At 39.7% G+C, this 26,291-nt stretch overlaps 1 protein-coding gene across 4 annotated transcripts in view; it reads left to right on the top strand.

Moving 5' to 3' along the window:
- Nucleotides 1–10,287: 10,287 nt before the first annotated feature.
- The window catches only part of svila (supervillin a), an 80,284-nt gene continuing 64,280 nt past the window's right edge, over nt 10,288–26,291 (top strand). Inside the window, exons 1-2 of one of the 4 annotated variants that reach the window (XM_085418119.1) lie at nt 10,288–10,378; nt 16,415–16,479. Coding sequence is in view for 2 of the 4 variants with exons in the window: in XM_085418110.1 (XP_085274236.1) it covers nt 24,432–24,459 (28 nt within the window). In the remaining 2 variants the exon portion in view is untranslated. Of the gene's footprint in view, nt 10,379–16,414; nt 16,480–23,504; nt 23,665–24,281; nt 24,460–26,291 lie in introns of those variants that run through there. The other 3 variants (XM_085418121.1, XM_085418111.1, XM_085418110.1) reach the window with 3 other exon arrangements.

Genomic DNA, 26,291 nt, shown 5'->3' with positions numbered 1-26,291 from the left:
AGCATGCAAATGCACGACTCACACCTTGGAGAACTGGGTCAAAATCCCTTCTGGGGACGTAATAATTAGGTGGAAGCAGTTTTTACTGTTGGGTTTGTAGAGGTTTGGGAAACAGAACCATTAAAGTGTGGTCATGTGAGTGAACTGATTTCCACAGCGCAGGCATGGAAGTGTGGTCTTTTCATGTATTTCTGAGAAAACAAAACATTTTTAGCAGATACTGCACATACTTATGCAGCTAGCAGCTAGTTAGCCTATAGTACTTTATCCTCTTGGCTGACTGGCCTCTTGATTGCGTCACATGCTTTCATAATTTCTGAGCCTAATTTAATAAGGAGAAATGTGCTACAGGAATAGCTAACAAGGATTGATACATTATTTTTTCACCATCAGCCTGTAACAGTGACAAACTGATTGATTAAAGACTAGGCTACCTAGCCTAAAGATCAAGCAGGTTTAGCTATCCAACAACTTTTTCTGCATATCGAGTCAGAGTCATGTATAGTCTGGAGCCTACCCAGTATATCATAGGCTGAGATGAAGGGCACAGCCTGGACACTGCATCTTTACCAGTCAATCACAGGACTAATTGAGAAAAAGAAAAGTTTTCATGCATAGATTTAGAGTTAGACAGATTTAGGCCTTGAGAGAGCCTTCACAGGCACAGGAAGAAGAACATCACACAGAAACACCACAGCCACCTGGATTCAAACCCAAGACCTTGATATGAGGCATTAGTGCTAACCACCACTCTGCCATGCTGCCCAAAGTTAAACACTTTGCCTTAATCTGTCAAAGACGCATGACTCTTTCTTCAGCCGGCTGGTTGCTATCTCCTTTTTCCCCAAGGCTATGCTAATATAGCCCTGTGATATCTCCAGCTTCACATTAAAAGCACAGATACTATATAAGAAAGTTTGTGAGCTCCTATTAAAATTCTCTACAGGAAAGTCATTTAAAGACTAAAAGTTAAAGGCCCAGAAAATCAAAATGATAGATGTTAAAAATATTTAGTAAAAGTTACTTTGGTGTAAGGGCCTCCTGCTTACACCAAAGTAACGAATGCTCTCTCAGTCAGATTAATACCCGATCAACTGAACCATCTCTTTCAATATATATGTTAAACAGTTATGAAAACATGTTGGGAAATAAAGCATTTATGTTATAGTATTGGGTCAGTTTGATGCACTTTTATGTTTCAGTACCACATTATTTACCTAATTTTCCATTAAAACAATTCTGAAAGTGACAAGTTGAATTGGATTTTTTTTTCCTGCACCATCACCTCGAACCAGTACTGTTACCAAAGGCCATTGAAAGCATGCAGATGTAATTTGTAGGGCTTAATAAGTGGAACAAATTTATGGGGTCAGTCTGGAATTAAATCCTAACAGCCAGTGACTTACAATAGGTCACTTCCACCCCCTGCCTTTATCCTCCAGTCAGTGATATAAAGTGGGTACATTCAGAACCTTCATGGAAACAGTTAAGGAATCTAACAACATCCGCATGTATTCCAAAACTGTAAGTATTTTCAGGCTTAAATAATGTCAGATATGCAGGTTATTGGCTTTGATTTGATTAATGAGATTAGATTAGAGCTTTATGTTAAACTCTCTTTCTGTCCCAATTATTCTGCATAGTTCAGAGAACATAGTGAGTTCTCTAATCACTATAATCACTGTTTACAAGATCTGGGTCAACATCATGATAGGGTCATGACATTGTAAGGTCATAGTTTTAAAGCAAGTTCTCATGGAATTGCTAAACACATAAAGTATCTTTATGAATAAATTATAAATTCACACAAATTTAAACATTATGCCATACACAACTTTACACTGCTGACCAAAATATTAATATTAATAATAATAATAATAATAATAATAATCTCTCTTCATCACAGGGCCAGAGATTGTTAGTTTTGTTGCTGTTGTACATTTGAAGGTCTAAACTCCAAAAATGGAAATGGTTTGCTGACAGCATTTTGGCTGGAGTCCATTTAACAAGCGCATCATTTATGTGAGAACTTATCGTCATATTAGCAACCAAGCTATCAAGCTAGCTGCAACCTAGATGGCCGTGTGTTAGCTTATCTGTATGTTATAAATATATAAATAAGTACATCACTTGAATAAATTGTGTGAACCAGTTAGAATGTAAACTTGCTATAATGTTAGAGCCAGGTTACTTGCTAGTGGGTTAGCCATTGGGAGCTAAAAGTCCATCCATTAAAAAAAAGACTTCCATTTTCACCATAGGAATTTCATATATAGGAAGATTTATAGTACTGCTAAAGTCTTAAGGCACATAGATGTAATGATTTTTTGGTATATGAACCAAATAAGCTCAATAAGAACTTTTGCCACTGATTTTGTGACTTGCAGAGCTTCCAAAGCAATGTGGTGCCTTTTGCAAGCTCAGGGCAAACAAGTTACATACAAAACCTTTTGCTTATTTTTATGTTTTAAAACACAATAAACATCTTAACTGTGGCAGATTCAAACCTTTTGATGATTTTTTAGGCACGTATCAAAGTTAGGCTAAGTTCAGCTTGCTCAGTGTGTTTGTTCAGAGTTACACTATACTGCATACAGGCTGTGGCTGAGAGCTTGATATATTATTGCTGCGCAAAACTAAACTGTGAAAATGTGTTGTTCTTCTTCTAAAACATAAAGAAGGTCAACTGGAAGACAAAGTTCTGAGCTACACAATGTGGTGTGCAAACAAAGCTCCACTAAAGTCCAAGATGACACTCATTAGAGTACATCATCGGCCTTGAATAACATCTCATTCAGGCCAACTTAGGCATCCACTATAATTTAAATGCAGAATATAGATTGCACTGGGTGAATTTGTTTAGCTTGAAAAAGGCAAAATGTTGTACCTAATGGTGGGGTTTTTTCTCTCGTTAGGCCATTGCCTGCTCTCATGCCGATGGAGGTCCATCATCAGGCATACTGATGATGAAGAAAGTTTTCTTGAAATCTATTCCTTATATAATTTCTCTGTGATAACCATTATGAGTCCTAAATGCTGCATTTTTCTCCACAATAGGCACAAAAGCTTCTGCTCTCAATCGATATTTTCGGTGGAAATTAAAAGCAATAAAGGGTAAAGGCCTTTGAAAAAACATGGCTATAAGGTAAACAACACTGAGTCTAGTCCATCCAAAGATACAACAAAAGGGAATAAAAGAGGTCTTGTTAGTGTTTCTGAAGCTGCCAGAGTACATTGCTACTTTGACCTCATTACTGGGGGCTTACTAGTCACGGGGTTGATGAGGGGCATAGCGGCACAGTTAAATGCCCAAGAATGCATACTCATTTACAATGCAGCAATGAGACAGACCCACGCAAACCCAGCTCGACCATTGCTCTGAAACCTCCCAAACATGACTATATACAGCAAGGGCCTGAAACATTACTGAATAACATGCAAGGCTATGAACATAAGAGCAAATACAGTCTTTGTATTTCAGGTGACTTGTTCAGATAAACTTTCAAACTATAAAGTGGCTGTTTAACTCATCACAGAGTTTTTACTGGTGGAAAAATGCACAGTGTTGGTGCATTAAGTCTGTAACCACATGTTATCATCAACATGATGGGAAAGAGATCTCCTAACTGTGTCTCTGGAGTCACATTTGAAAACCTCGCATTACTCTACTCTTTGAAGCCTTCCCAGTTTGGTTGGATGTCCTGACATACATTCCAAGAGCCCAGTCTTATCATTTTTTCCATCGTAGCCCATGGTGGGCCTTTTTGAATTGGACTTATCCTTTCTGGTATTACATTAGGTGCAAAACTGTTTTTGTGTTTTTGCTTTTTTCACTTCTTTGAACCAATGGTCTGGAGGGCTTCAACCATGCACCCAAGCCTGCTTTGAACCATGAAGATGCAGAAGCCTGCTAGTGGAACCCTGCCTCTGCCCAAAAAGCAAGAAAATACCCTGTTGTTCAAAAAAATCTATTTTTTCCTTAAATCCAAAAATAAAAGTGTTGCATCTTGTTCAGTGGTGCTTGTGTTTCAGCCTTCCTTACTTCGGCCATGTCCCTGGGTACTGAGCATCTTTGCTTCTGGAAGCTATTAGCTACTTCAAAAGACTGTTACAATTTTTGAGCTATCTGTGTCCATTATGTCCCCTTTTTGACCCATTTTGCCTGAAGTAAAGAAGCTGCCTAATAACAGTGCACACTTTGATATAAGATGTTCAGCATTCTGGGCCACATTACACAAATAAATATCACCAGAGAATGTTTAAATCCAACAAGTATTGCGGTTTATGTAGCTTGGAGTGAAAAAATATGCATAGAAATAAAGACGAGGTCAAAATACTCACTTAATAATTTTGCACAAAGTGTATATGCCATAAAAGCATTATGGCCCTGCCTTGCCTACTGTAATAACACAGAAATAGGTTATAGCCTCCATTAGCAACTTGGAGTTAGCGAGAATAGCCTTGAGGTACCTGCAGCATCTGAGACAGTGTAAGCCACCTGCAACAGATCAGATGTTTCTGTACAAGTGCAGTTATACAGCGTTTTTTTATGATATTGCATCTAAGCAAATTTTTGTACCATTTCCTGACATTGCATTTCCCGGGAAATGGTCACAGTTGTATTTTCAGAGGATTACATTTTCCAGGATTAATCCATATTGTGTCCAACTTGAAAAGCTCTGAAAGTTTCCTGTGAATTTGTGAACTTCTTAAGCATATCAATCTTTTCGACTGAAGGTATTTCCTTCAGTGACACTCTCAGGAAAGACGTATTTTTAACTCCGTTGCTTGTAACACTCTAAGAATGGACAGAAAAAGATCATTGTTCTCTGCATCCGTTCATCCAACGCATGACAAATTTCAGGATGTAAAGAAATAACAGCCTGCAGGGACCACTAGAGGTGCTTTTGACTTTTAATTTTACTTAAGTTTACTTAACTAACATCATGTCCGTTTGGTTTGTCTGATCTTTATAAAATCATAGAAAACTTCTTTGGAGGTAATTTTTTTTAAATCATAAATTGTTTCTTAATTCTTTTGCTTTGACAAGATTTTGACAAGATGTACAAGATGATGATGTTTTTCAGATGGCTTCTACTCAGCATGTCTCTGTTTTATGTAAAGGCTGAGAACATCGAGGTTACTCAGGCTGTTCAACAGATGTCAGAATCATGTGTGCAACATGACAGCCTCAAAGGTCAGCTGGAGCCACATGTGGATCTTGTGGAGTGAGTGCCAAATGGAATTGCCATCAAACCAGTCCTGAAGTGCTGGAGAACCTGGTTTTGCTTATAGACCATAACACTCTGTATTTCTGTCAGACTAAAGGGTTACAGTTAGAACAACAATATGGATCTCGTGATATGCTTTCCCACCATTAAAAAAGGTAAAATTAGTATTACTGGCCTTCATCTTTTTCCAAGAAACAGTGCTGGTAGAGTGCACACACATGCACACAAAGGTGCTCGCTTGAAATGCAATATGGCAAAAGGGAAAAAGGGGGGAAGCATTACTGTAACCTAGATGTACTGTGATAATGTTTTGTGAAAACAGCTTCAACCCTGGTGTAAACCTGGGGAGCTGGGGAAGGGGGAGAAAGAATTCCCGTGATGGTTGGTGGTCCTCTTACAGACAAAAATGGACCCGGTGGGTTGTTTTTCCCCTGAAGCTCTACTGACAGAAGGTAGGATTCTCATATTTGAACGACTTTGGTTTGTTAAAATTAAAAGTAAATACATTATTTTAAAAAGCAGAAGTTTACACTGAATATTTCACTGAGAATATTTCACTTAATTTGCTGTGGCTAATTATTTCCCCACCCTCAGAAGTAGTAACACAAGCTTCTAACTTAAACTTTCTTACTTTCTTACATTTTTTAAGGATTTTTTCAACAAGTGGAACCGATAAAGTACATAAATCATCTTCAGATTGTTTGATTTGATTTTAATCCAAGTTTATAATTAATGTTAGTTTAGAATTTTGATTGCTGCACCATTTATACCAATTTGGTATGTTTCTAAAGTCCCATCTAGTCTGAGATCAGGCTTAAGTATTGCTATAACTACCAGCTGGACTGACATAAAATATCCACCAATAAATGCTTTGCTGCTTTTAAAATGTTTGAACTAATGTTTTTTTAGAGACCTCAGAGAATAAAATCCCAGGCCCTTCATTTAGCAGCATTGTTTGGTCTAAATTTTAACCCTTTTGCCATCCAAATACCTGTTTTCCATTAAGTTATTGCTAATTAGCATGTTAGTATAGCGCACATAACATGATATTTACATGTTATCATTGTTCTAAGCTTGTTAGCATTTAGCTAATAGCTGTGCGTACGAGTGAAAGCTGTTTGCTGGTCTAAAGTCTTGTGTCTTCTGTACCTTTTTAGGCCATTTTGAATACAAGACAGTAGTTCTTCTACAGTGTTGGGTCCCTGGCACCCCCTTCAGGATAATATCACACTGTTTATGAAAGATGGTAAGGTACTGGGTATAAATACTCGGTCTTTGCCGAGTCTTGCAAAGAATTTAAATTTATTACTAACCTAATCTGACACAGGAGCCATCTAACCAGACAAAATATATTATATCTTCTGAACAAGATATTAGAAATAAGGCATAGTCAGCATGAAGCATGTCCAGCTTATTAAGTAACCATTTGCACAACTGCTTGATGGACCCTAGTCAACCTGTTTTGATTATCAGGTAAATGGTAAATGGCCTGTATTTGTATAGCGCTTTTACTAGTGCCCCCCTAGGGACCCCAAAGCGCTTTACACACCCAGTCAGCCACCCATTCACACACTGGTGGAGGCAGCTACAGTTGTAGCCACAGCTGCCCTGGGGCAGACTGACAGAAGCGAGGCTGCCATATCGCACCATCGGCCCTTCTGGCCAACACCAGTAAGCGGTAGGTGAAGTGTCTTGCCCAAGGACACAGCGACCGAGACAGACCAAGCCGGGGCTCGAACCGGCAACCTTCCGATTACAAGGCGAATTCCCAACTCTTGAGCCACTCATTCTTTCATCAATAATTAGAGAAATCATATAGGAACAGGTGCATGTACACAGACTTGCCTTACTGAATAAATAAATATCACAGCTTCACTAAAAGCTTAAAATTATATAATATTAATAAACTGTTTCCTAATAGTTTTTATATGGATGATACTGTAATATTAATATGTTTAATGTGTCCTTTCGCTCTTTCTTTCTCTCTCTCACACACACACAGTTGTTGTTGTCCTCCTTTCCTTTTTTCCTTTTTTAAGCACCTCTTGTACCGTTTCTCTCTCGCTGTCTGTTACTCATATGTAACTCACGCTCATGATAAAAATGACTCTTTTGTTATCTGTCCACTTCAAAAAGGAATGAACACTTTTATGTTTGTATTTTTGTCAGGAAAATGAAAAAATTAATAATAATAATAATAATAAAGGCAAATAAACTTCCTCAACACTTGTTTTTCTTTTTTTTTTGCGAGGGGCAGCACTGATGACTGTCTTCATTTCGGTCCGGCCAGAGTTTGGGCTGATTGTGAGCTGTTGTTACAGCTGACCTCTGGATTAGCTCACATGTTGTCTTGTCTCAGCAAGTTTAACGTTAACTGCTTCATGTCTATCTGAATTGAATGGATTTTAAAAAGTCAATTTTCAAAAAGGTTTCGCATTCGTCCTTGGCTAACCTCATTTCTACCTGGTTCATTCTTTTTGGAAGTAGTCAATCAGCGATAGCTAGATGAGATTGGGAAAAACTACTAACCTCAGCATTGCAGGGCAGGAAGGGGCAGGTGAAATATGTGAAATAACAAACATACCCAAGATTTTCTTTGCTTCTTTTCCCCTTTTGCCTCTTGGATGAGTCCCAGACTATGCGTGAGCCCCTGAGCATGTTTCTTGAATATCCATTACATAATCTGGCCAATGCAGAAAGTCACCCTTCAAACTGAACAGTAAACTCTTTAACTGTCTTTTAGTACAACTGAACTCCAGGGAAGACAAAACTGGATCCACTTGGACTCTCACTAAGAATGACATTTCTCCTCATACATGAAAGCCGTTAATGTAAAAATTCACACAAGCTGATGTCTTTCGTGAACTGAAGAATGAGCCAGAGACCAAAACGGTTTTAAAAATGTCCACGTTTGCCCTCACACTGGATGCTTTAAGAGCTGCAGGTCCTGGCACTTTGAGCAACGTGCCATGGGAGCACATCATGGCATTCATCTTGATTCACCACCTGCTGGGACCCACTGGAACAGATTTCAACATAAGAAGCCTTTTGAAAAAACCAAAACACAAAAAGGCTATATCAGATGCCTTGCGTTCAGATCCATCCAGTGTTTACTGAAAGCAACCTGTTTCTAATCAGAGAGAACTAAGAAATCATCTGATATCAGCAGTGACAGCAGAAGGTCACTTGGCAGCCTTTGCTCTGTCTGTCTTCTGTGTGTCTGATTTACAGCTTTTATATAGCTGGTGGCATTTATGGAATGCTCCATTGAACATCATAACTGTAGTCCTTTTCAGCAGCGTGAAACATCTTTGGTAGCGTTTCAGCATCAACAGAAGCTTTATGTATGAGTCCTCCTTTGTAAACAAAGAATCTTTTCTCTTTCATGGTTAGCACATAACTGCAACAATAAGACAGAGAACTGCAACCACAATTCTGCATAACTGGGAATATTATCCTACACTGCAACCAGCAGCTCAGTGTTTTCCATATGGCTGCTGGAGAGTTTCATGTTTACTACAGGCTCATCAGCAATTCTGACTGCGGTTGGGGATCATTTGTTTGCCATTGGCCTGTTTCCCGTAGCAACGTGCCTCAAAACCTGCTGCTGCGCAGACCATTCAAAGGAGGCAACACGAACAAAGAGCAGAGGTGACAAGTCAGTCAAACAAAGTCACATGGTTATCTTTCCACCTCAGCAACTCACATCTGATGGAACACTTTAAACCTCCAAATAATGTATCCTCTCTTTCAGTGACAGCAAATAAAAAAAAAACCACACAGACCTATTCACCTTCAGCACTTTGCATTTTACAAGGCTGTTAAAGGATGGAGTCACAGAGATAGCAGCGGCTCAAACTGTGGTCACGCTGAATGTTGATCTGGCCTTGTTTTTAATGGAGGGGACATGTGGACAGTTAACTCTGCCATTAGAGCAGAATGGTAATTGATTGTCCTTTGATCTCTTAAGTGCTTTGCTTTGTGTTTCGTGCATGTGTGTGTATTAGAGAGATTGCTGGCATACAGGCCAAGCAATGCTTCATGGAGAATGAGGAGGAAGTAGCGGCTTCACTTTTAAACACAGGCGCACCAGCGACAGATGGCATGCACTTTCACATTGATTCTGAAGAGAAAAGTAAATGTGCTGTTTGAAAAAGAACATTCAGAGTCAAGTCATACTGTAGAGCTTAACCAAGATACTGAGTTCAGCGCTAATGGGATGTTGCCTTCAGAATAAAGTCCAAAATGCATTGTTTATACTGTTGTGCTAAGAGTGACAATAAGGGACAGTATAACAGTGAAAACAAATAACAAAAGAAAATAGAAGTCAAGAAATAAATATATTTTGTTTGTTGCTTATTTATTTCATGTACAAAATACATTTACTATACAAGGGAAAATATGCTTTGTACCAGATTTAGCTAGAAGCTAAATTCCACCTGTAGTCTCTGGATATGACCCCCCTGTGAGATACGGTTTAAATCTATTAACAGAGACACACGTGCACACAAGTACACAGACACAACTAATTGAAAAAATACAAATATGAAAATTTGTATCTTATATATAGAAAATTATATTCAAATTCATCTTATTGCATAGCAGAAAGCACTTATCAGAATTAAATGAATGCCAACAAAACTACTAAACCACTAAAACCCCTTTTTTTTCACATTCCGAGGCGTTTTCAAATTACTTGAAAACATATTTCAGGCAATAATTGCTTTAATTGCTGCGTAAAAGCGGTGCTACAGTCTGCCTTTTATGGTTCCTATCAACAAAATATTTGAGTACAATACCCAAACGCTCATCAAATCGCGATAATGTTCAGAAGAAGAACTGTTTTAGAAGAACTGAAATATGAAAGCAAACAGACGCTTTGTTATAAGTGTATGTTTGGTTGGCCAGTGTTGGCTTTTCCTAGTTCCAACTATTTCAATTAAGCTTTTATTTTGAAAATCTCCTGCCGGCAGCTCTCCTTGTAGATGCAGTGGGCTTGAAGTGAAGGCGTTTACAGAGGGCGGCGGATTTATGCGTGTGAGTGACAGTCTGTGCGCGTGCGTGTCTCCGGGATATTAACAGAGTTTGCGTTTGGTGGTGCTCTCACAGCCCTTTAGAAACAAGCTCTTTCACCCGGGACAGCGTCGGTAAGTGAATGCGACTGAGTGTTTGTGCGTGTAAACTGAGCTCGTGCGGCTTTCTAGCTCGACAAAGAACTTAAAACATCGTTTGAACTTGGCCGTTTTTTCTCAGAGCTGCAGAATAAGTGGAGTTTAAGAAGTTTGAAGGCTGTCAGCGCGATAACTTGTATCAAGACGCGATTGGAGCTAACGTTTGATATCAGTTCTTGAGCGTCGGTGCTTTAGTTATTATTGTGGCTCTTTATATAATGTATTTAAATGTGGGTGTATTTTAAACATAAAGCGGTGTGGCATTTATCACGTGAGCCTTGAAACACTGGGTCGCGCGCGGTACGTACATCCAGGTGAGCCCATCCTCTCTACAGGTGGAGGAGGCTGCTTACATTAGGCGTCACCATCCACACATCATTACAGGACGGCAATGAGGCTTGGTTCAGACAGCTAGTGAAACTAAAGACCCGAAGCTTATGTCACGGTAGACATTTTTCTTTTATGTTGCCATGTACTATGACACCTAAGATCGCTGCAGGGAGGCCGACACTTCTGTATGGAAGGACAGCAAAGCCAAGCTGCGCTGAAAACTCGTATATTTCTGTGTTGGTAACTTGTACATAGCCTGCTGGATGGACCTTTAGGTTTTGCACCAACCAGTACACCCCTGACTTTCATGCAGCATGTATGTGCTTACATTTAGAGAAATGGAAAAATAAACATTTTCTCTTCTAAACAGTGTCATCCATCATTGGACTGCAGGGTAGTAACAAATGTGCTTACACACTTGGATAAATGCACATTTAGTCAAATTATATTACACACTTTAGACAAACCCACACCCACATGCATACACAGAGTAGCATCCAAGTGTATTTTATCCTTTCCTCCTTCTTTGGCCCATAGTCTGCTGCTAGGAGTCTGCCAAAATAGATAACCTGCAGGTAATTAGGAAGGCTACTTCTGTGTTCTGTTTTCACTGTTGGAAATGGAAGTTAATCAGCAGCAATTCCACTTCACCAAACTGATGTGAGATCAGCAAACGCAGAGGGATCGTGACAACCCTGTGCTTACTCTAGTAGCCACAGAGTGGACTGACTGTAGACTGAGGTGTGAATTTTGAGCTTTCCCTGTGCCAAATTTTGGTGCTTCCCTCCCTCTGTGGATCACATTTAACGTGACCTTTTGTTGATCCTTTTAAACAACAAAAGAGTTTGTCATGGCCCTGAACAGGAAGCTTTTCCCTTTGTTCATGTTGCCCTGTCTACAAATTGATGTGTAGCTTGAAGAAGGTAAGATCCATCTCAGTTTTGTTGCTGTTTTTTGGGACACTGGCTTCATAATCTTACGTATAAGTGGTGGCTCATAGCTTTTGTACATGCTTCTGTTAAACTGGCTCTAAGTCCACTTAAAAGCTCGGCCTTCAGGGCCCCTTGCCTTTAGCCTGCAAAAGAAACAATGTCCTAAAAGTATAAGGAGAAAGAACTCTTGATCACTGGTGACGATACCTGGGCATGTGTAGCTAGTGATTATTATCCAGAGACTTTTAGAGAGACTCATATCAATGAGTGATCACGGTGGTGATGATTAAGCCTCCGACCTGTTGGAGGACTTAATAATAATCTGTGGTGATTAGCTGTGTAACCAAGGTGTTAATGCATGGGTCCTGTCTCCACCTCAGACTGCTATTCAGGTGACTCTTGTCACCATAAGACGTTAGAGTTTAACTTTTATTATTGTTGTTGGGTAATATTGTATGTGTTGAACTATTTGTTCAATTATTTGAAGAAGTCATTGTACAATTAATGCACAATATATTTCCAATTTAGATATTGGAGTGGATCTGCAAAGGCATAAATCCTCTGCATGGAGTCTATCCTGGATCTAAACTAGTCTTTTTTTTATTAGTCAAACAAATTTTAAAGATTTAGAAATCTTTTTATTTTTGTGGTCTTTTCTATTCCATGTTAATGGGGCTGACATCACTACACCAGCTATAAAAGTGTTTTTTTTTTTCTTTTGAAAAATTGGAAATAGTAATAACTTTACTGCAGTGGTAACACTTTGCAAATCCATCCAGGGGAATAAAATGCACCCTTTGGTGCCGCTGCTGGCCCATGATGTAGGCCAGTGGTGTTAAACATTACATCTAGGTTAGATCTGAGTGAGTGTACAACCCAGTTTGGCCTAGATCTTACCTGGATGTGTGGACTGTGAGTTTCACAAGCCTTTTTCCAGGAGGCGGTGTATTATTTTGTTTCTCCTGGGTTTTATTTATTTTATTTATTTATTTATTTATGTAATTTTTTTTTTTTTTTTTTTTTTTTTTTTTTTTTTTTTTTTGTTTGTTAGTGTGTTGTTTGTTTGCTTGTCTTAGTTTGTTTGTTTGTTTAGAAATGGACAGAGAACTGACAGTATGATTATTGCAGTTGTATATTTATTTATTAATGTTTCTGTCCATCCAAAAATATTAATAAAAAAAAAAAAAAAAAAAAGAGTTTCACAAGCCTGATCTAATGTTTGTTTTGTTTTTTTTACCCATCCTCTAAGATTTCACGCAACTGTATTACACCAGTTGTTCTAAATCCATGATCCATTTGTTTTAGCTAGTGAAGTCTGTGGTGTTGTGTGTATGGGATAGTCTGAAAACCTTAAACAATGTAAACATCATCTGTTGGAAAGGTCACAATGTTTTAACTTTTTTATTGGTAATCCTAATTTCTTAAAAAAAGTTTGTGTGATATTTATGACTAATATTAAAAAAGAGAGAAACAGAATGCATGTTTGAACAGCTTTATGATGACCTATAATTATGTTTGGTTGTCACTTCACCCTCTAGTGGCCTTAGTTATGTCGGAAACGAAGGAGGAAGTAAAAGCCGTGGAATTGAGTATATGTGTGGGGAAGAGTTTGGGTTGGATGGACTGATGATGATGGTCCTTTCAAGCTTTGACTCGTGACTTGTGGTCAGTCTCTGGCATAAACAGTGTTTTTATGTTCACAACCATGCCTTTCCTACTGACTTTCCAAGTTTGTGCTAATTGCAGCCTTGACTACGTTTCTGTTATTGTTATCTTGATCGTGAAATTCCTCCTTTTTCTTTTCTTTTTTTTTTAAATCCCAAACCCATTCCCCTCCCATCAGACTTGCAGATGTTTGGGAGTGGTTATTGCAGCCTAGCGAGTTATCAGCTCAAGTTACGCCATCTTCTCTTCTCCAATGTGGTTTACTTGTGGAACAGCTATGTTTGACTCTTGATGCTGATCAGGAGGATGGTGTGGTTTTTCTCCTCACAGCTCAGTTGGGTCATGTAGGCATTTTGGAAGGGCAGTGTACCTTGCTTTGCTCATTTTTCCTTCTCATAATAACTGAGCTCTAGCATGAGAACTAGTTTTTGAAGTGCAGCTTTATTTATTTACACAGTTAAGTGCAAATGATGACCTATGTGAACTTGCTTTTAGGCTAAGTTTTAATTTCCAAATAGCTGGTATGACTGGGCTCCAAAGGAGATGTGGTTGAGAAGAACGCTCCTCTGGGTCATTGTATGCAAGCACAAGCGCATGTGTGCTCTCAGTTACAGTGTAGTGTTCCCAGGGTCTCCACCTTCTGTGTTTCAGAGTGAGAAGCTGCTAGAGGAGGTTAGTTACATAAGCCTGTTGGGTGTTGCGTCATTGTTTTGGGGGCCCCAGTTCAGAGAGCTGGGGCTGAGACTTCAGTTGGGTCTGATGGACCACTGCCTCCCACAAATCCAACCACCCCCCTCCATTGAAAGCAGATGCTCAATGACTCTCCTGCTGGGAGACATGGCTCAGTATTGGCAATGAAATGAGGCTCCACCTGTAGCATGGATGGACCTTATGCATTTGTCTATCAGTGTCTGTTGATTAGCTGATGTGGAAATCTGTTTCGGGTGGGCTCGGTTGCCATGACATCAAAGAGGAAAACATGCAAAACAGCAATGATTTATAGATCTACAATCCTCAAAACATCCCCACCTCTTTAGCCTCGGTACAAATAAATCAACCTCCCAAACTCTCATAATTATTCATAAAAACGTTGTGGGTCTGAGTTGGTTTCTAGTTAAATACAGTGGTGTTTGAAAAACAAAACCAAAAGCAATACCCTCTGATTGCCCTCATCAAACGATCGGGAGTGGACGTTTTTGCCTTTTTAGTGTTTCTGTGAACTGGATCTTGGGAACAAACTGCACAGAAAACCCAAAAAGAAAAAGTCTGGAATTGTGTGTTTTTAAGTGGCTGAGTGACCTTTTGGGTCTGCACGCATATTATGTTCCACATCAGTGCTCTTTGAAAACAAGCTTGTAAGTAACCCAGAGTTTCCCTCTGCGTGCTAGAAATTCCCCAGACCTGCAAATGTAAGAGCCTCAGGTGTGTCCCAAGTAAGTGAACTGTACTGCAGAGTCTTTGGTGTCCCTCTCCTGCTTTATCTTGTAGTCTGGTTAATTTCTCTCGTCATAAAAATCAGTTCTAAAAGCTGGCTCTCATTACAGTACCCACACCCTGTCTGCCCCCAAGTAACAAATGTAGAGCGTTGAGCAAGAAAAAATGAGCATGGCCGCCTTTATTGGGTGGAAATGTAAATGGTTTGGGAGGATAACGTGTTAGTTGAGTCAGTTTTTAGCAAATTCATGCAAAACACAAATTAACCAAAGTGCTGCAAATGTTTGATTAAAGGCATCATTTAAACCATTCTAAGAAGTTACATTGAATAACGGAGAGGGGTGGATGACCTGATCTGGAGGGCGAGGATGGTCCAGAGTTCCAGAACTGAGAATCCCAGCAGGCTGTAAGAGCCAGTCTGAAAGCTTGCAACTATTAAAAACTGCTGGACAGCAAAGCTAAGCCGAAAGTGTGGCTGATTTAAAAATGGATGGATAACCTGAGGAAAGCTCCTGCAAGTGAGCATTTTTATTTTAAACATAATCATACACTTCCCAGGAAGGTAAGGAACAATGCAGAGAGAGATAAAATGTGTCAGTGTTTGCAGTTTAATAGTCCAAAAATGATGCAGCGTGCACTCACATTAGACTGCTTTACAGTGTAATGGCAGATAGTGATGTTGTATATCTGCCCTGTTGAAACTACAGTGTCCTAAAGATCAACTACAAAAAGTGCCTCTTAAACACTTATCGTTTGTTTGTGGGAATAAAACGTTGTTAACTTGATAATATGCAGATATATTTTATCAGATAAGATGGGAAGTGCAGCAGAAAATAACCTGGTGATCTGTGTCCCTCCTCACTTCTGTTGACTGTTTACTTAAGGGGGGTAATAATAAAGGAACTACTGAAGCACCTTTCCTTAATATTTAGCTTTCATTTTTGCTGCCACTCAACCGTGCCGCATCACTCAATTAGGAACTTTCTAAAGTAAAACTGACTGCAACCTGCGTTCATGTCTACTAATCAGAAGTCCAGCTGTGGCAGTTTGATCTGAATGCAATGCTGAAAGGTGCTTCATTGAATCAAGCATTTAAAATAAAAAACAACAACAACAAAACTGCAGGAATCTTGTCTTGATACGATGAAAGCATAAATGGCCTTCTCAAGACCATTAAAAGGAAGAATGTATTGGGCTGTTCAGGCTGGACGGTGTCTGCTTTGATCCTGACAAATCTTGAAACAACATAAATTTCATGGCATTACCCATTGTGTACTGGAAACTGCTGAGATGCTGTCATTAAGTGCTGTCAGGCACCGAAGCCTGTTCCTCCATATTGGCTGATGTAGGTCATGGAGACAGTGTTGCACAGGCATGTCAGTAGCTTTTGTAATAGTTCATCAGTTCATCTCTTCAAATTCATACTTTTTCTTTTGTCCACAGCATTATGACCTGTTATGTTGTGGAGAATAACCAGATATTTTCACACTTTGTTATAAATATGAAGCTATACTACTTGTTTTCATTTATGTCCGTGCAGTCACAAGAACAGAACACAATGTTAATTTGTATTTGTTCTCTGTACTTGCTCTGATATAAAGTTGAAATTTCCAGCATGCCTAGTGACTGAGTTAATGATTTGTTGTTTCAGGATCAAGTGGCATTGAGAGGTGTGGACGATAGAGGAAGGAAATTGAACTCTTAAGTATTCATCCTGTAAGTATTTAAGTTGGGTCCATTTGCACTTCTTGTAAAAAGCGACTCCTCTCTGAAACTTTGAATGTTTTGTACGATAGAAAGAAATAAGAGGACAATCATGTCCTATATTTCCTGCGATCACCCATGCATGAACCTCTGTGTGTTTGGCTGACCAGTTATTGGTAACCATTTGTCAGGGACATAATAATGTGCAGCGATAATGAGGCGAATGAACGTTGGGCCCTGGCTGTGCATACAATAGACAACTTCTCACTGGTGGCTGCTGTTATGTTATGTTTCCAATTTTCCATCAGTTGATATTTTCCTCTCAAACTCTCTTCCTTTTAATGAGCTTCCAGTTTTTGATGTAGCCTGCAACCATGTACTTTATATTAAGTAATGTTTAATCAGCACAATGTTTGTGATATAATGGGGAAAAAAAGCTGAGATTGATAAAGTCCTTTGAAATATTTGTATTCACATTAATTATGCTGTGTTTTTAAAGTTGCCAGAACTTTTGTTTTTACATAATTTATCTATGCAAAAATAATTCATTAAGGGTTATTTTGTGGCAATATTATATTGTGTATTCAGATTTAAAAAACAAAAACAAATTAAAATGCCCTGGAAATGCAAATAATTGCTGTTTAATTTATACATGCAGACAGTTTGCCGTCAGTCTGAATGTGTCTTTGTTAACGAGCACAGCTCAACTGGCTGCCAGCTCATTATATTCTGGTTATATTCCTATAGTGCAGAGACTAAGACCAAATGTAATGGTTAAATATGAATTTCTGTCTATGTAGACAACTGCAGATGTTTGATTTTATTTTTTATTTTTATTGTTTTTCATAAGTAATTGCTGTCCTGTTACAAACGGATTGCATGTAATTGCCAGCCTGACGCCATTTTAATAGCTGGCAGTCTGTCTTACTGCAGGTTTTAGTGGCAGTATTGGTGTGTTTGACAGCCTCCTTTGCAGCTAGAAAATTAAAAAAGTGATCTCACTGGATAAAATTGATATTTGTAGATGCAAAAGGTGAAAAATTGCAGTATATACTATTAAAATACTCAACCACAGTACCGCAACATGTTAAAAGTCACAATAATGTATCGTCAGTGAAGTATTGTTATAATACTGTGTCGTATTCCTGGCTCTAATTTATTGTAAAAGACAAAATATTTTATGTTTTTTAAATATCAAAATAAAAACCAGCTCAGTTTGTTTCCCTAACATCCCTCTTCCTCGCTGCTTTAGTTTACTGTTGCCACCTTGATGCTTTTGTCACTGGATAGATCCTCTTTATACCCATAAAGAAGGGTTTTCCAATGTTGCTTTACAATGACATCTTGCTCTTCTTGCACAGGAGCCGTCTTTGCCTCTCTCTGCTGTTTCTCTGCTGTTTTAATTGGATGAATGAGCAGTGAGGCAGAGCAGCATGTGATCAGTGCACATTGTGGTGGTGTGGGGAGGATGAGAACCCTTGTGCTGCGTCTAACTTTTTCTCTCAGCCATCATTTTGCATGTAAAAACAGCTGAAATCCCACCATAGCCTTTCTTCATGGTTTTGTTCATATTTGCTGCATTTAGAAAATCTGACCTGATTTGTTCTCTTGCTGGCACTTGCCGGCTTTATTTGCCATTGATTACCACTTAAGCTCTAAAGCTCCGAGAATGGTATTTGGGTCGGCCCTTTTGTTTATAGAAGTTTCTAGAAACTGACCAGATTTATTTACACCTTGGACTACTTCAGATTTCTCTGAAATGAATAATAATAATAAACTTTATTTATAAAGCACATTAAAAAAAAACCAAGGTGCTTGACAAAAAAATAAAATAAAATAGGAAAAAGGAGATGGGAGGGAAAAGAGAAAGGACCTGGCACGTATCAATTATAAAACCATGACAATTATAATACATAAAAGTAGTTAACAAAGCATAACGGATAAAAATGTATCAACGCACACCAAATATTAACTAGGTGGAAAAGCAAGATTAAATTAATAAGTCTTCAGCCGTGATTTAAGCAGTGGCATAGAGTCAGACGCCCGGATAGCAACAGGAAGATTGTTCCATAAGACTGGGGCAGCTACAGCAAATGCACGGTCGCCCCGAGACTTCAGCCGAGAACGAGGTTGCTCCAGAAGAAGTTGGGTAGCAGATCTAAGTGCTCTGACAGGAGTGTGTAACCTACGAGGAGGACAGGCCAATGTAAAGAGAGTTGCAATAGTCCAACCTGGAAGTCACGAATGCGTGAATAAGTTTTCCAGGTCATTATGCGGAATATAGCGCTTAGCCTTAGAAATGAGGCGCAGCTGATTAAAACTAGACCTCACTACGGCAGACGCTTGCCAAATTTAAACGAGCTATCCAGTAATATGCCCAAATTACTTCCATAATCAGAAGGGGAGCTAGCAAAAGGCATCAGAGCAGCACACAATTGGTCGCGGGGGATTTTACTATCGAACACCACGATCTCAGTTTTCTTTTCGTTCAGGACAAGAGTATTACTCTTGAACCAATCTTTAACCTCGCATGCATTCACAAAAATAGTGAAAAGACATAGCAAGATCGTCAGTAATGTTTAAATAAATCTGTATATCATCAGCATAGCAATGAAGAAATGAAGCAAGCTCATTTAATGGCCCCAATGGCACAACCTACTCAAAGACTTGTAGCACTGAGGCTCTTTTCTCATTGTTGCCTGTTTTCTCATTGCTCATTTTACTGAAGCTGAGTTAAAGGTGAAGAAGACGAATGGGTTACTGAAAAGCTTCATATTTCTCTGCTAGTCTTTAACAACCTGGAGGAACTGGCCCTGGCAGCCTGTTCGGTTTTTATTGTTGGCTTCCGGCTGGCCTCGTGTCTGTTTCTCCCCATTGCTTTGTACCTCTGAGGGGAGCCTGGCACATACAAACAGTTCCTCCTCTGGGCAGCTGGCGTTCTCTCCTGTCCACATGGATACCTGTAGGATTTAAATCGCATCAACCAGTTCGGATTTATAGTGTCTCATCCTGCTGTTGTAGCAATCATGGTTGTGAGGGTAGGCAGAGCTTATAGTTTCTTATTGGTTCTTCCAAAGCAGTTATCTAGGTAGTTTATGTTGATAATTCAATATTTTATTATTAATTAGCTAGCATCGTCTCTGCCATTGATGGCCAAACTTTCTGCTGTTTATGTTGTGCGTCTTTGTAGATGTTACAAAGATTGAACCTCAGTAGCTGTTGTGTTGCCATAATAGGGTAGTATGTTGCCAAATACACACACACGGGCTTAAGTGGCCTAAATGTGACACTGAGTGCTTATATAGAGACCCTCATTGAGTCACACCAATGTTTTATTTTTATTTTTGTTGTTACAAATAATCAAATATATTACAGTTCTTTTTTTTCTTAAGCGTGATCAGTGGTCCTATAATCTAGTGTAGTTGGAGAAAAGGTCAAAGTTATTAATTGTACAATATTTTATTATGAATATCAATTTGAAAATCATTTAAAGAGAACTTTTAAAAAGTTTACAGTGTATGCTGCCAGAGGTCTTAGAAAATAAATTGCGTCAGAGTAAATGGGTAATTTTTAAATCACACACGGCAGTAAAGCGGCACTAAAGGTTAGTGTTCCATTTTGATCACTTGTGTAGTTTTATTTGGTTAATGTTTATATATTCAGACAGCTGGAATTTGAATGCTGGCAAGTTTTAAAGGTGGGAATCTTCAGATTACAACCTTCCTTCCCACAGAAAGTGAACCTGGCTTTAACCTGAGATCTGCAGTAACAATCCAGAGTTTTTCAGAGGCTAAGAAAACACGTGTAACCCTTTAAAACCCTGTGTTTATTATCCAACCAGTCACTCATTCATTTTCTCCCACTCATCCAGTTCAAGGTTGTGGAGGGATTAGAGCCTACCTCCTTTATTGTAGGCCAAGAGATGGGCCAGACTATTGCACAGCTAAAACAGATAAACCACGCGCGCTTCTATTCACTCCTACGGCCAATTTAGAATATCAATTAACTTAACATGTGCATGCCTTTAGTCTGTGGGAGGAAGTCGGAGTACATGGATACAAGCAGGGAGGACTTGCAGACTTCACACAGTCTCTAGTCGACCAGTGGGTTTGAATCCAGAACCTTCTTGTTGCAATCTTTTGTACCACTTGGAGGCTAATTGTGGTGAATTTTCCCACACGTCTAATGAAGGGTGTCATTTTTATTATCAATCTTGACTATATACAGTATAAAATATGGGTCCTATCTAGTAAGTCATACTTGTTCCTGGGGAGCAACTCCCAGGCTGCCCTTTGTCACCCATAATTTTTATGGACAGAATTTCCTGGCATAGTCAAGTGGCATAACTCTTGTTCACGAGTGAGGTGAAAAGGGAGCGGGAGATCGACAGATGGATTGGTGCTGCAGCTGCAGTGATGTGAACATTTTACCAGTCTGTTGTGGTGAAGAGAAAGCTGAGTGAATAAGTGAAGCTCTCGATTTACCTGATGAGCTGAAGGAGGTGGCCTGAGGGAGAGGGTCTGGGCTTCTTTGATTAGACTGCTGCCCCCGTGACCTGGCCCTGGATAAGTGGAAGAGGGTGGATGGATTCCTTCCTTCCTATCTTTTTATATTGCCTGCTGGCATGTTGTTGATATTACATTCTCATCCATATAAGGTAAAGTGCTAACGTATCAGCTAACAATAGCTAGCTTGGTTAGTAAGTCTTATTCATAAAGTGTAAAGGAAGAATACACAGAGACACGTGGAATTCTTAGTGCTAACTAACACATTAATAAAACACTGGACTTCAGTCAACAGAACTGAAGTTTCTGGAGCTTTCCATACGACACAGTCAGAATAATCAACTGAGAAAAGGCTTTAACAGTGTTTGTGCCCATACAGTTTAATCGTGGATGTGGTCTTTTCAGAGACTGGGTGTCTGGCTCCAGTACACCTGTGGCTATGATGATGCCTTACAGCTGGACGTTTGGAAGCTCATGGGTAATGACTCAGATTTTGAGTACCTACTGGATTCACTTCATGTTTCAGCTCTGGAGGTTGTCCACTGGTCTTGACATTCACTGTGTTTTGCAGCTTGCCTGGTTTGGTGGAGGTATACATTATTTTTCCCCTCTCTTTCTGAAACAAAACCTTTCGGTTTAAGCCTTTGGATGAAGTTGTTCTTTGAACTGGAAGAAACATTGTGGAGTTGGCCTTGTGAACCTGAATCTGTGCATATTTGAGTAGCAGAGGAGTCTTTGCTGACAGGTTTGTTACAGCTTCCTGCTGTTTGCTTAAACCATAATTTAGTCCTCATTTTCCTGAGTTCCTTCAGTGTCCATACATACACGGACCCACCTCCAGTACAAATAAACACTCTCTCCAAATCCACCCACACGGTTCTCTCCATAAATTAGGAGTATGTGTATGTTATGTGTCTACTGTACATTCTTATTACGAAACCTTTTTTTTGACATTCACCCATCAATTTAACTTCTCTCTTTCTCACTTATATAAAATCTGTGTGTATGTGTGTGTGAAACTTGTAGCTCGCAGTGCTGTGTGAGATAAATATGACTCATGCTGAAACAGGACACTCTCTATGACAGCAGGCTTGAAACAAGAAAGAGGTTGCAGTTAGGTCATGTCAGTTGTGTCAGTTCAAATATTTGAAATTAGTTATACTTAGTCAGAAACGAGAGACCAGACGCAGCTGAGTGAGGTCATGATGTGTGATGTTACCAGGTGCTTCCAGGTGCTCCCATCATCACCCCTCCTCCTGTCACGTCTAGGCAGTTAGGGCTGATCAGAAGTAGGTGATGACTTAAAGACGGAGTCATCACTAAGTGCCACAGGCTGACAGACAATATAATCATATGGCACATTGACGTCTGGGGAAATTTTAGATGGCACTCGTCATCAGAAAGGTTGCCTACCCCTGTTTTATAGGAAAGCATTTGTGCAGAATGCCTGAGATGGCACGGCCACGTGGCTGTATGTGTAACCTTGATGCACAATTGCAGAGCTGCTGAAGACTTCTGAACACACCAGTGATACTTGTTTATCCATATTAATCTGATGATGCATTTCCTGCTGGTTATGTTGAAAACCAGTTAGGTTACCAAGCGCTATAAGAATCAGCAGCTGTAGTAGATTTTAAAAATTAGTTTTATTTGTTTTCCTTTCCACATCTACACACTCTCTTGTTGTTTGATTGCCCTAAACCAGTCTTTACTTGGGCTGTTTGTCAGCTTAGTCTGAGATGGTTACAGCACTTTTTCACAATATTCATTCTCCCTTAATGCTCTTAAGTCAGATTTATTTGGGTTTGCTGCTCTTGTTGCTCGCTGTTTGGCTCACTTTCTGTTCCAAGCAGCAGGCAGCTGCTAAACCCTCTGTTCTCCGCCCAGCGAAAGTGGAGCATTCAACCTTAACATAGACAGATGACACTGCATTGAAGACCAAACCGAAGGTCCAAATAAAAAATGTTCGTTTATGCCTGCTGATTGCTAACTTTTTAAGACTTTGATGATTACTAACACCATGCTCTTTAAACTGACAGCTACACTTATAGAAGAAGCGATATTTTGTTTTTATTTTTCACTTCTACAGATTTTATTTTATTTTTTAAAGTTCAGGATAATGTAAAAGATGCTTGTAATCATATTTAAAATGCGTTTGTTGCTTATGGCTGTTGGGCTGCGGCCATATGGGAAAGTAGCGGCCTCTGAGCTGTTGCTTTTTCTGGTTTATTGTTCCCCTGTTTGAGTCATCAGGGCCGCTGGAAGGAATGGAAAGGGATTCCTCCCCTTCCTATCTTTGCCGGGTGACTTGGTCTCCCCCCCCCCCCTTTAATTCTCGTTCTTTGTTGGAGCTGATTAGGACAGATTCCCATTTCTGTTTATCACCAGCATGATGTCAGGCACACACTCCTGGTTGTACTTCCCCTGACTGGTTTCATAGTGATCCCTTCCCAGAAGTCTCACTTATTTGCTAACTGTTGCTGCCTAAGCAGGTCAGCACTCGTCACCGCCTGTTTTGATTTGTAAGCTGTGGTTACTGGTGAGCCACCATTTGATTCCACACTAGTCTGTCCAGTCCTAACCTTCTGACAGTCTGACACTGTCCTGCTTCTTTTGTTTTCTTCTGACTGGATATTTTTCCTGGAGACAATCTGTTCATAAAGAAAAACTGGAAGCAGGGGAGCTATGAAAGGTACAGCCCACTCATCATGCTCTGGCCAATCATTTACTTGTTATAGCTGCTCTCTCTCTCTTTTTTTTTTTTTTTTTTTTCCATTTTTGTCCCATTTGAGCTGTATGATTGCTCTTGTGTTGGACATATCCGCCCATTAATGTCCTTTGAAAGCCCGTTAGTCTAACTGGGGGCCCAAGCGGCAGGCTTTGGTGAAAGAGGGGTCTGGTTAGTGTAATGTCATTTCTGCTGCTGCCAAGTAGACATGTAGGTCAGTGGCAGTGTAGGATGATGAAGGCGAGAGAGAAGACTGGAGTACAGCTGATAGACACAGAGGGAGCAGAGGGCCTGGAACTGTCATCGACGGTGCTGTCAAGATAAGATGTCTGCTGTGTAAATACAGCTTCGGGGGAAAAATGCATCTTTTTATGGTCATCTCTTTGCTTTTCTTTGCAATTTTAACTTTTAATCAGACACATCTTTTTTTACCCCCAATTTTTTCCTTTTTGTTTGACCCTCTAACTCCTTTATCTGCCCTCTTTGAAGCTCTTATCAGCTCTTTGACTGTCTATTTATGGCCACTTAGTGACACCTTGAAATCTTGTGCTGCAGTATAAGGTGCTCATGGAAGGTCTGGACCTAATGCACATTGCACTAGAAGCTGAAAGTAGAGACTGTGAACTGTTTAACAAGAGAAAGAAACTTTGAGTGTGCCGACTCATCTGGATGCTTACTGTGTAGTTTGAGAGAACAGAGCTGTGTTGAATGAAGGTTCAAGCTGGGCTCTGATGGGCATAAACAAGCAGCAAAATCGAGGTGAGGTTTGAAGTTTTGCCGTGTTACTGAACATGTGAATAGTACATGTCCACCCACTTAATTTTTGTAGACGGAGCATTTGGTTGCAAAATATTTGGTGTACTTTTTATTCAGTTAATGTTTTAGATGAATTCACTGGATATTATGTATTTAAAAGCTAGACGTCTAGGTTAAAATAGATTTTGAAACTTGTCACTTTTCTGGAAAATTAGCAAACATTTGGGAGATCCAGCTTTTGCTGGTTGTTCTCATTTTATTGACTTGTTATATTTGCTCATTACAAAAGTGAGACAGTGACTTTTCTTTCCTTAAAGTCTGAATGATATTCAGTCATGGAAAACAGTTGATTCTTTAGTTACTTTATTTATTTGCAGTTTATTTCTTGTGACTGTTTACATGTTATCTCCATGCAACTCTTCTCCTAAAGATTTAAACGATCATCCAGGTTTATTTAAACACATATTTTTGCATAATGCTTTGGTTTTGTGCATAAAACCTGGTACAGGGATTCTGCAAAATGATCTATGACAAGAAGAAATGCCCTTCATCAATGTTATATAGAAGTAATGAATGCATTAGAGAATTTGTTTTTCAGCATCACATTGAGACAGGATATTTCTTGAGCTTGGCATGGGTCAGAGCTTTGCTCTTAACAACAAAGGTAACAGGAGCAACTGAGAAATTCAACTGGCAACAACACGAAACATCTTATTTCTACAGTTGTAACATGGTAGGACATGCCCACAATACCTCACCTAAAAGGCGTCCAGAAGGCTTGATGCCCAAACCACTTCAACTGGCTCCTTTCGATGTGGAGGAGCTACTGTGCTTAAAGTCCCCCTTGAATGACTGAGCTTCTATCTGTAAGGCAGAGCCCAGCCACTCTTGGAAGGAGACTCCTTTCCGCTGCTTGTGTCCGCAACCTCATTCTTTTGGTCACTATCCATAGCTCGGGACCATAGGTGAGAGTAGGAATGTTAATTTCTTTTATACTCAGCTCTTTTCACCACAACAGATCTGTTCTGCTGCCCCCATCTGTCAGTCTTGCGGACTTGTGGACAAGACCCCAAGACACCTAAAGTCCCTCATGTAGGACAGTAACTTGTCTTTGACCCAGAGTAGACACTCTACCCTCTTCCAGCTGAGAATCATGGTCTTGGATTTGATTGTGCTGATTCCAGAATCTTCCTTTAAAACAGGAGCTGCTGAGTATGCTCAGACTGCCTGCATGGCTGATCCCCATCAAAGGACATCAGCCAATGAAGGGAGCAGGTTTAATAGTACTCATAGTTCCAGTTTTTCTGCATCCTGGGGCATTGTTGTGGTCTGTTTGCAACTGTTTATGGAAAAACAGGAGTGGAGTGCTTTTTGCCCTGATTTTTCTGTTTTGCTGACAGTTCAGTGTGGTCGGGGCATGTTTGCAATCAGCATTCAGTTCTGACTTAACAAGGGGCTAAATTGAAATCACATTTGCTCCCACAGTTCTCTGCTGGCTTTGGAAGAGCTAATGTTTCTCCAACTGCTTTGCTCTGCTAATTAGCTCTGGAGCAGCTGAACCCCATCGCTCTCAAAGCTCAGAGCACAATACTACAGAAGCTCAAAGCTTGGCCCTGTGCCTGCAGCTGCTTTTTATACCAGCTGAAAAAACTTTGAATTACTTTTACGGTTTACCTTTTCACACAGCCATAAACAAGCCAGAAATTCTGGAGAATGAGGTGATGTCAGGAATTAGAAAGCTACTGAGGCCTGTATTTATACTGTGGTTATGCTGCATGACCAGCACTAGATGGTGCTGTTTGCTGTAAAGCTTCAAGCCACAGTGGAAGTATTTG

Source organism: Rhamphochromis longiceps, linkage group LG9 (genome assembly GCF_057381845.1).
Source record: "Rhamphochromis longiceps isolate RC_006_pf linkage group LG9, R_longiceps_female_GT1.1, whole genome shotgun sequence".
Classification (NCBI taxonomy): domain Eukaryota; kingdom Metazoa; phylum Chordata; class Actinopteri; order Cichliformes; family Cichlidae; genus Rhamphochromis; species Rhamphochromis longiceps.
The sequence above is the reverse complement of the archived record's forward strand: the minus strand, read 5'-3'. Positions and strand labels throughout refer to the sequence as shown.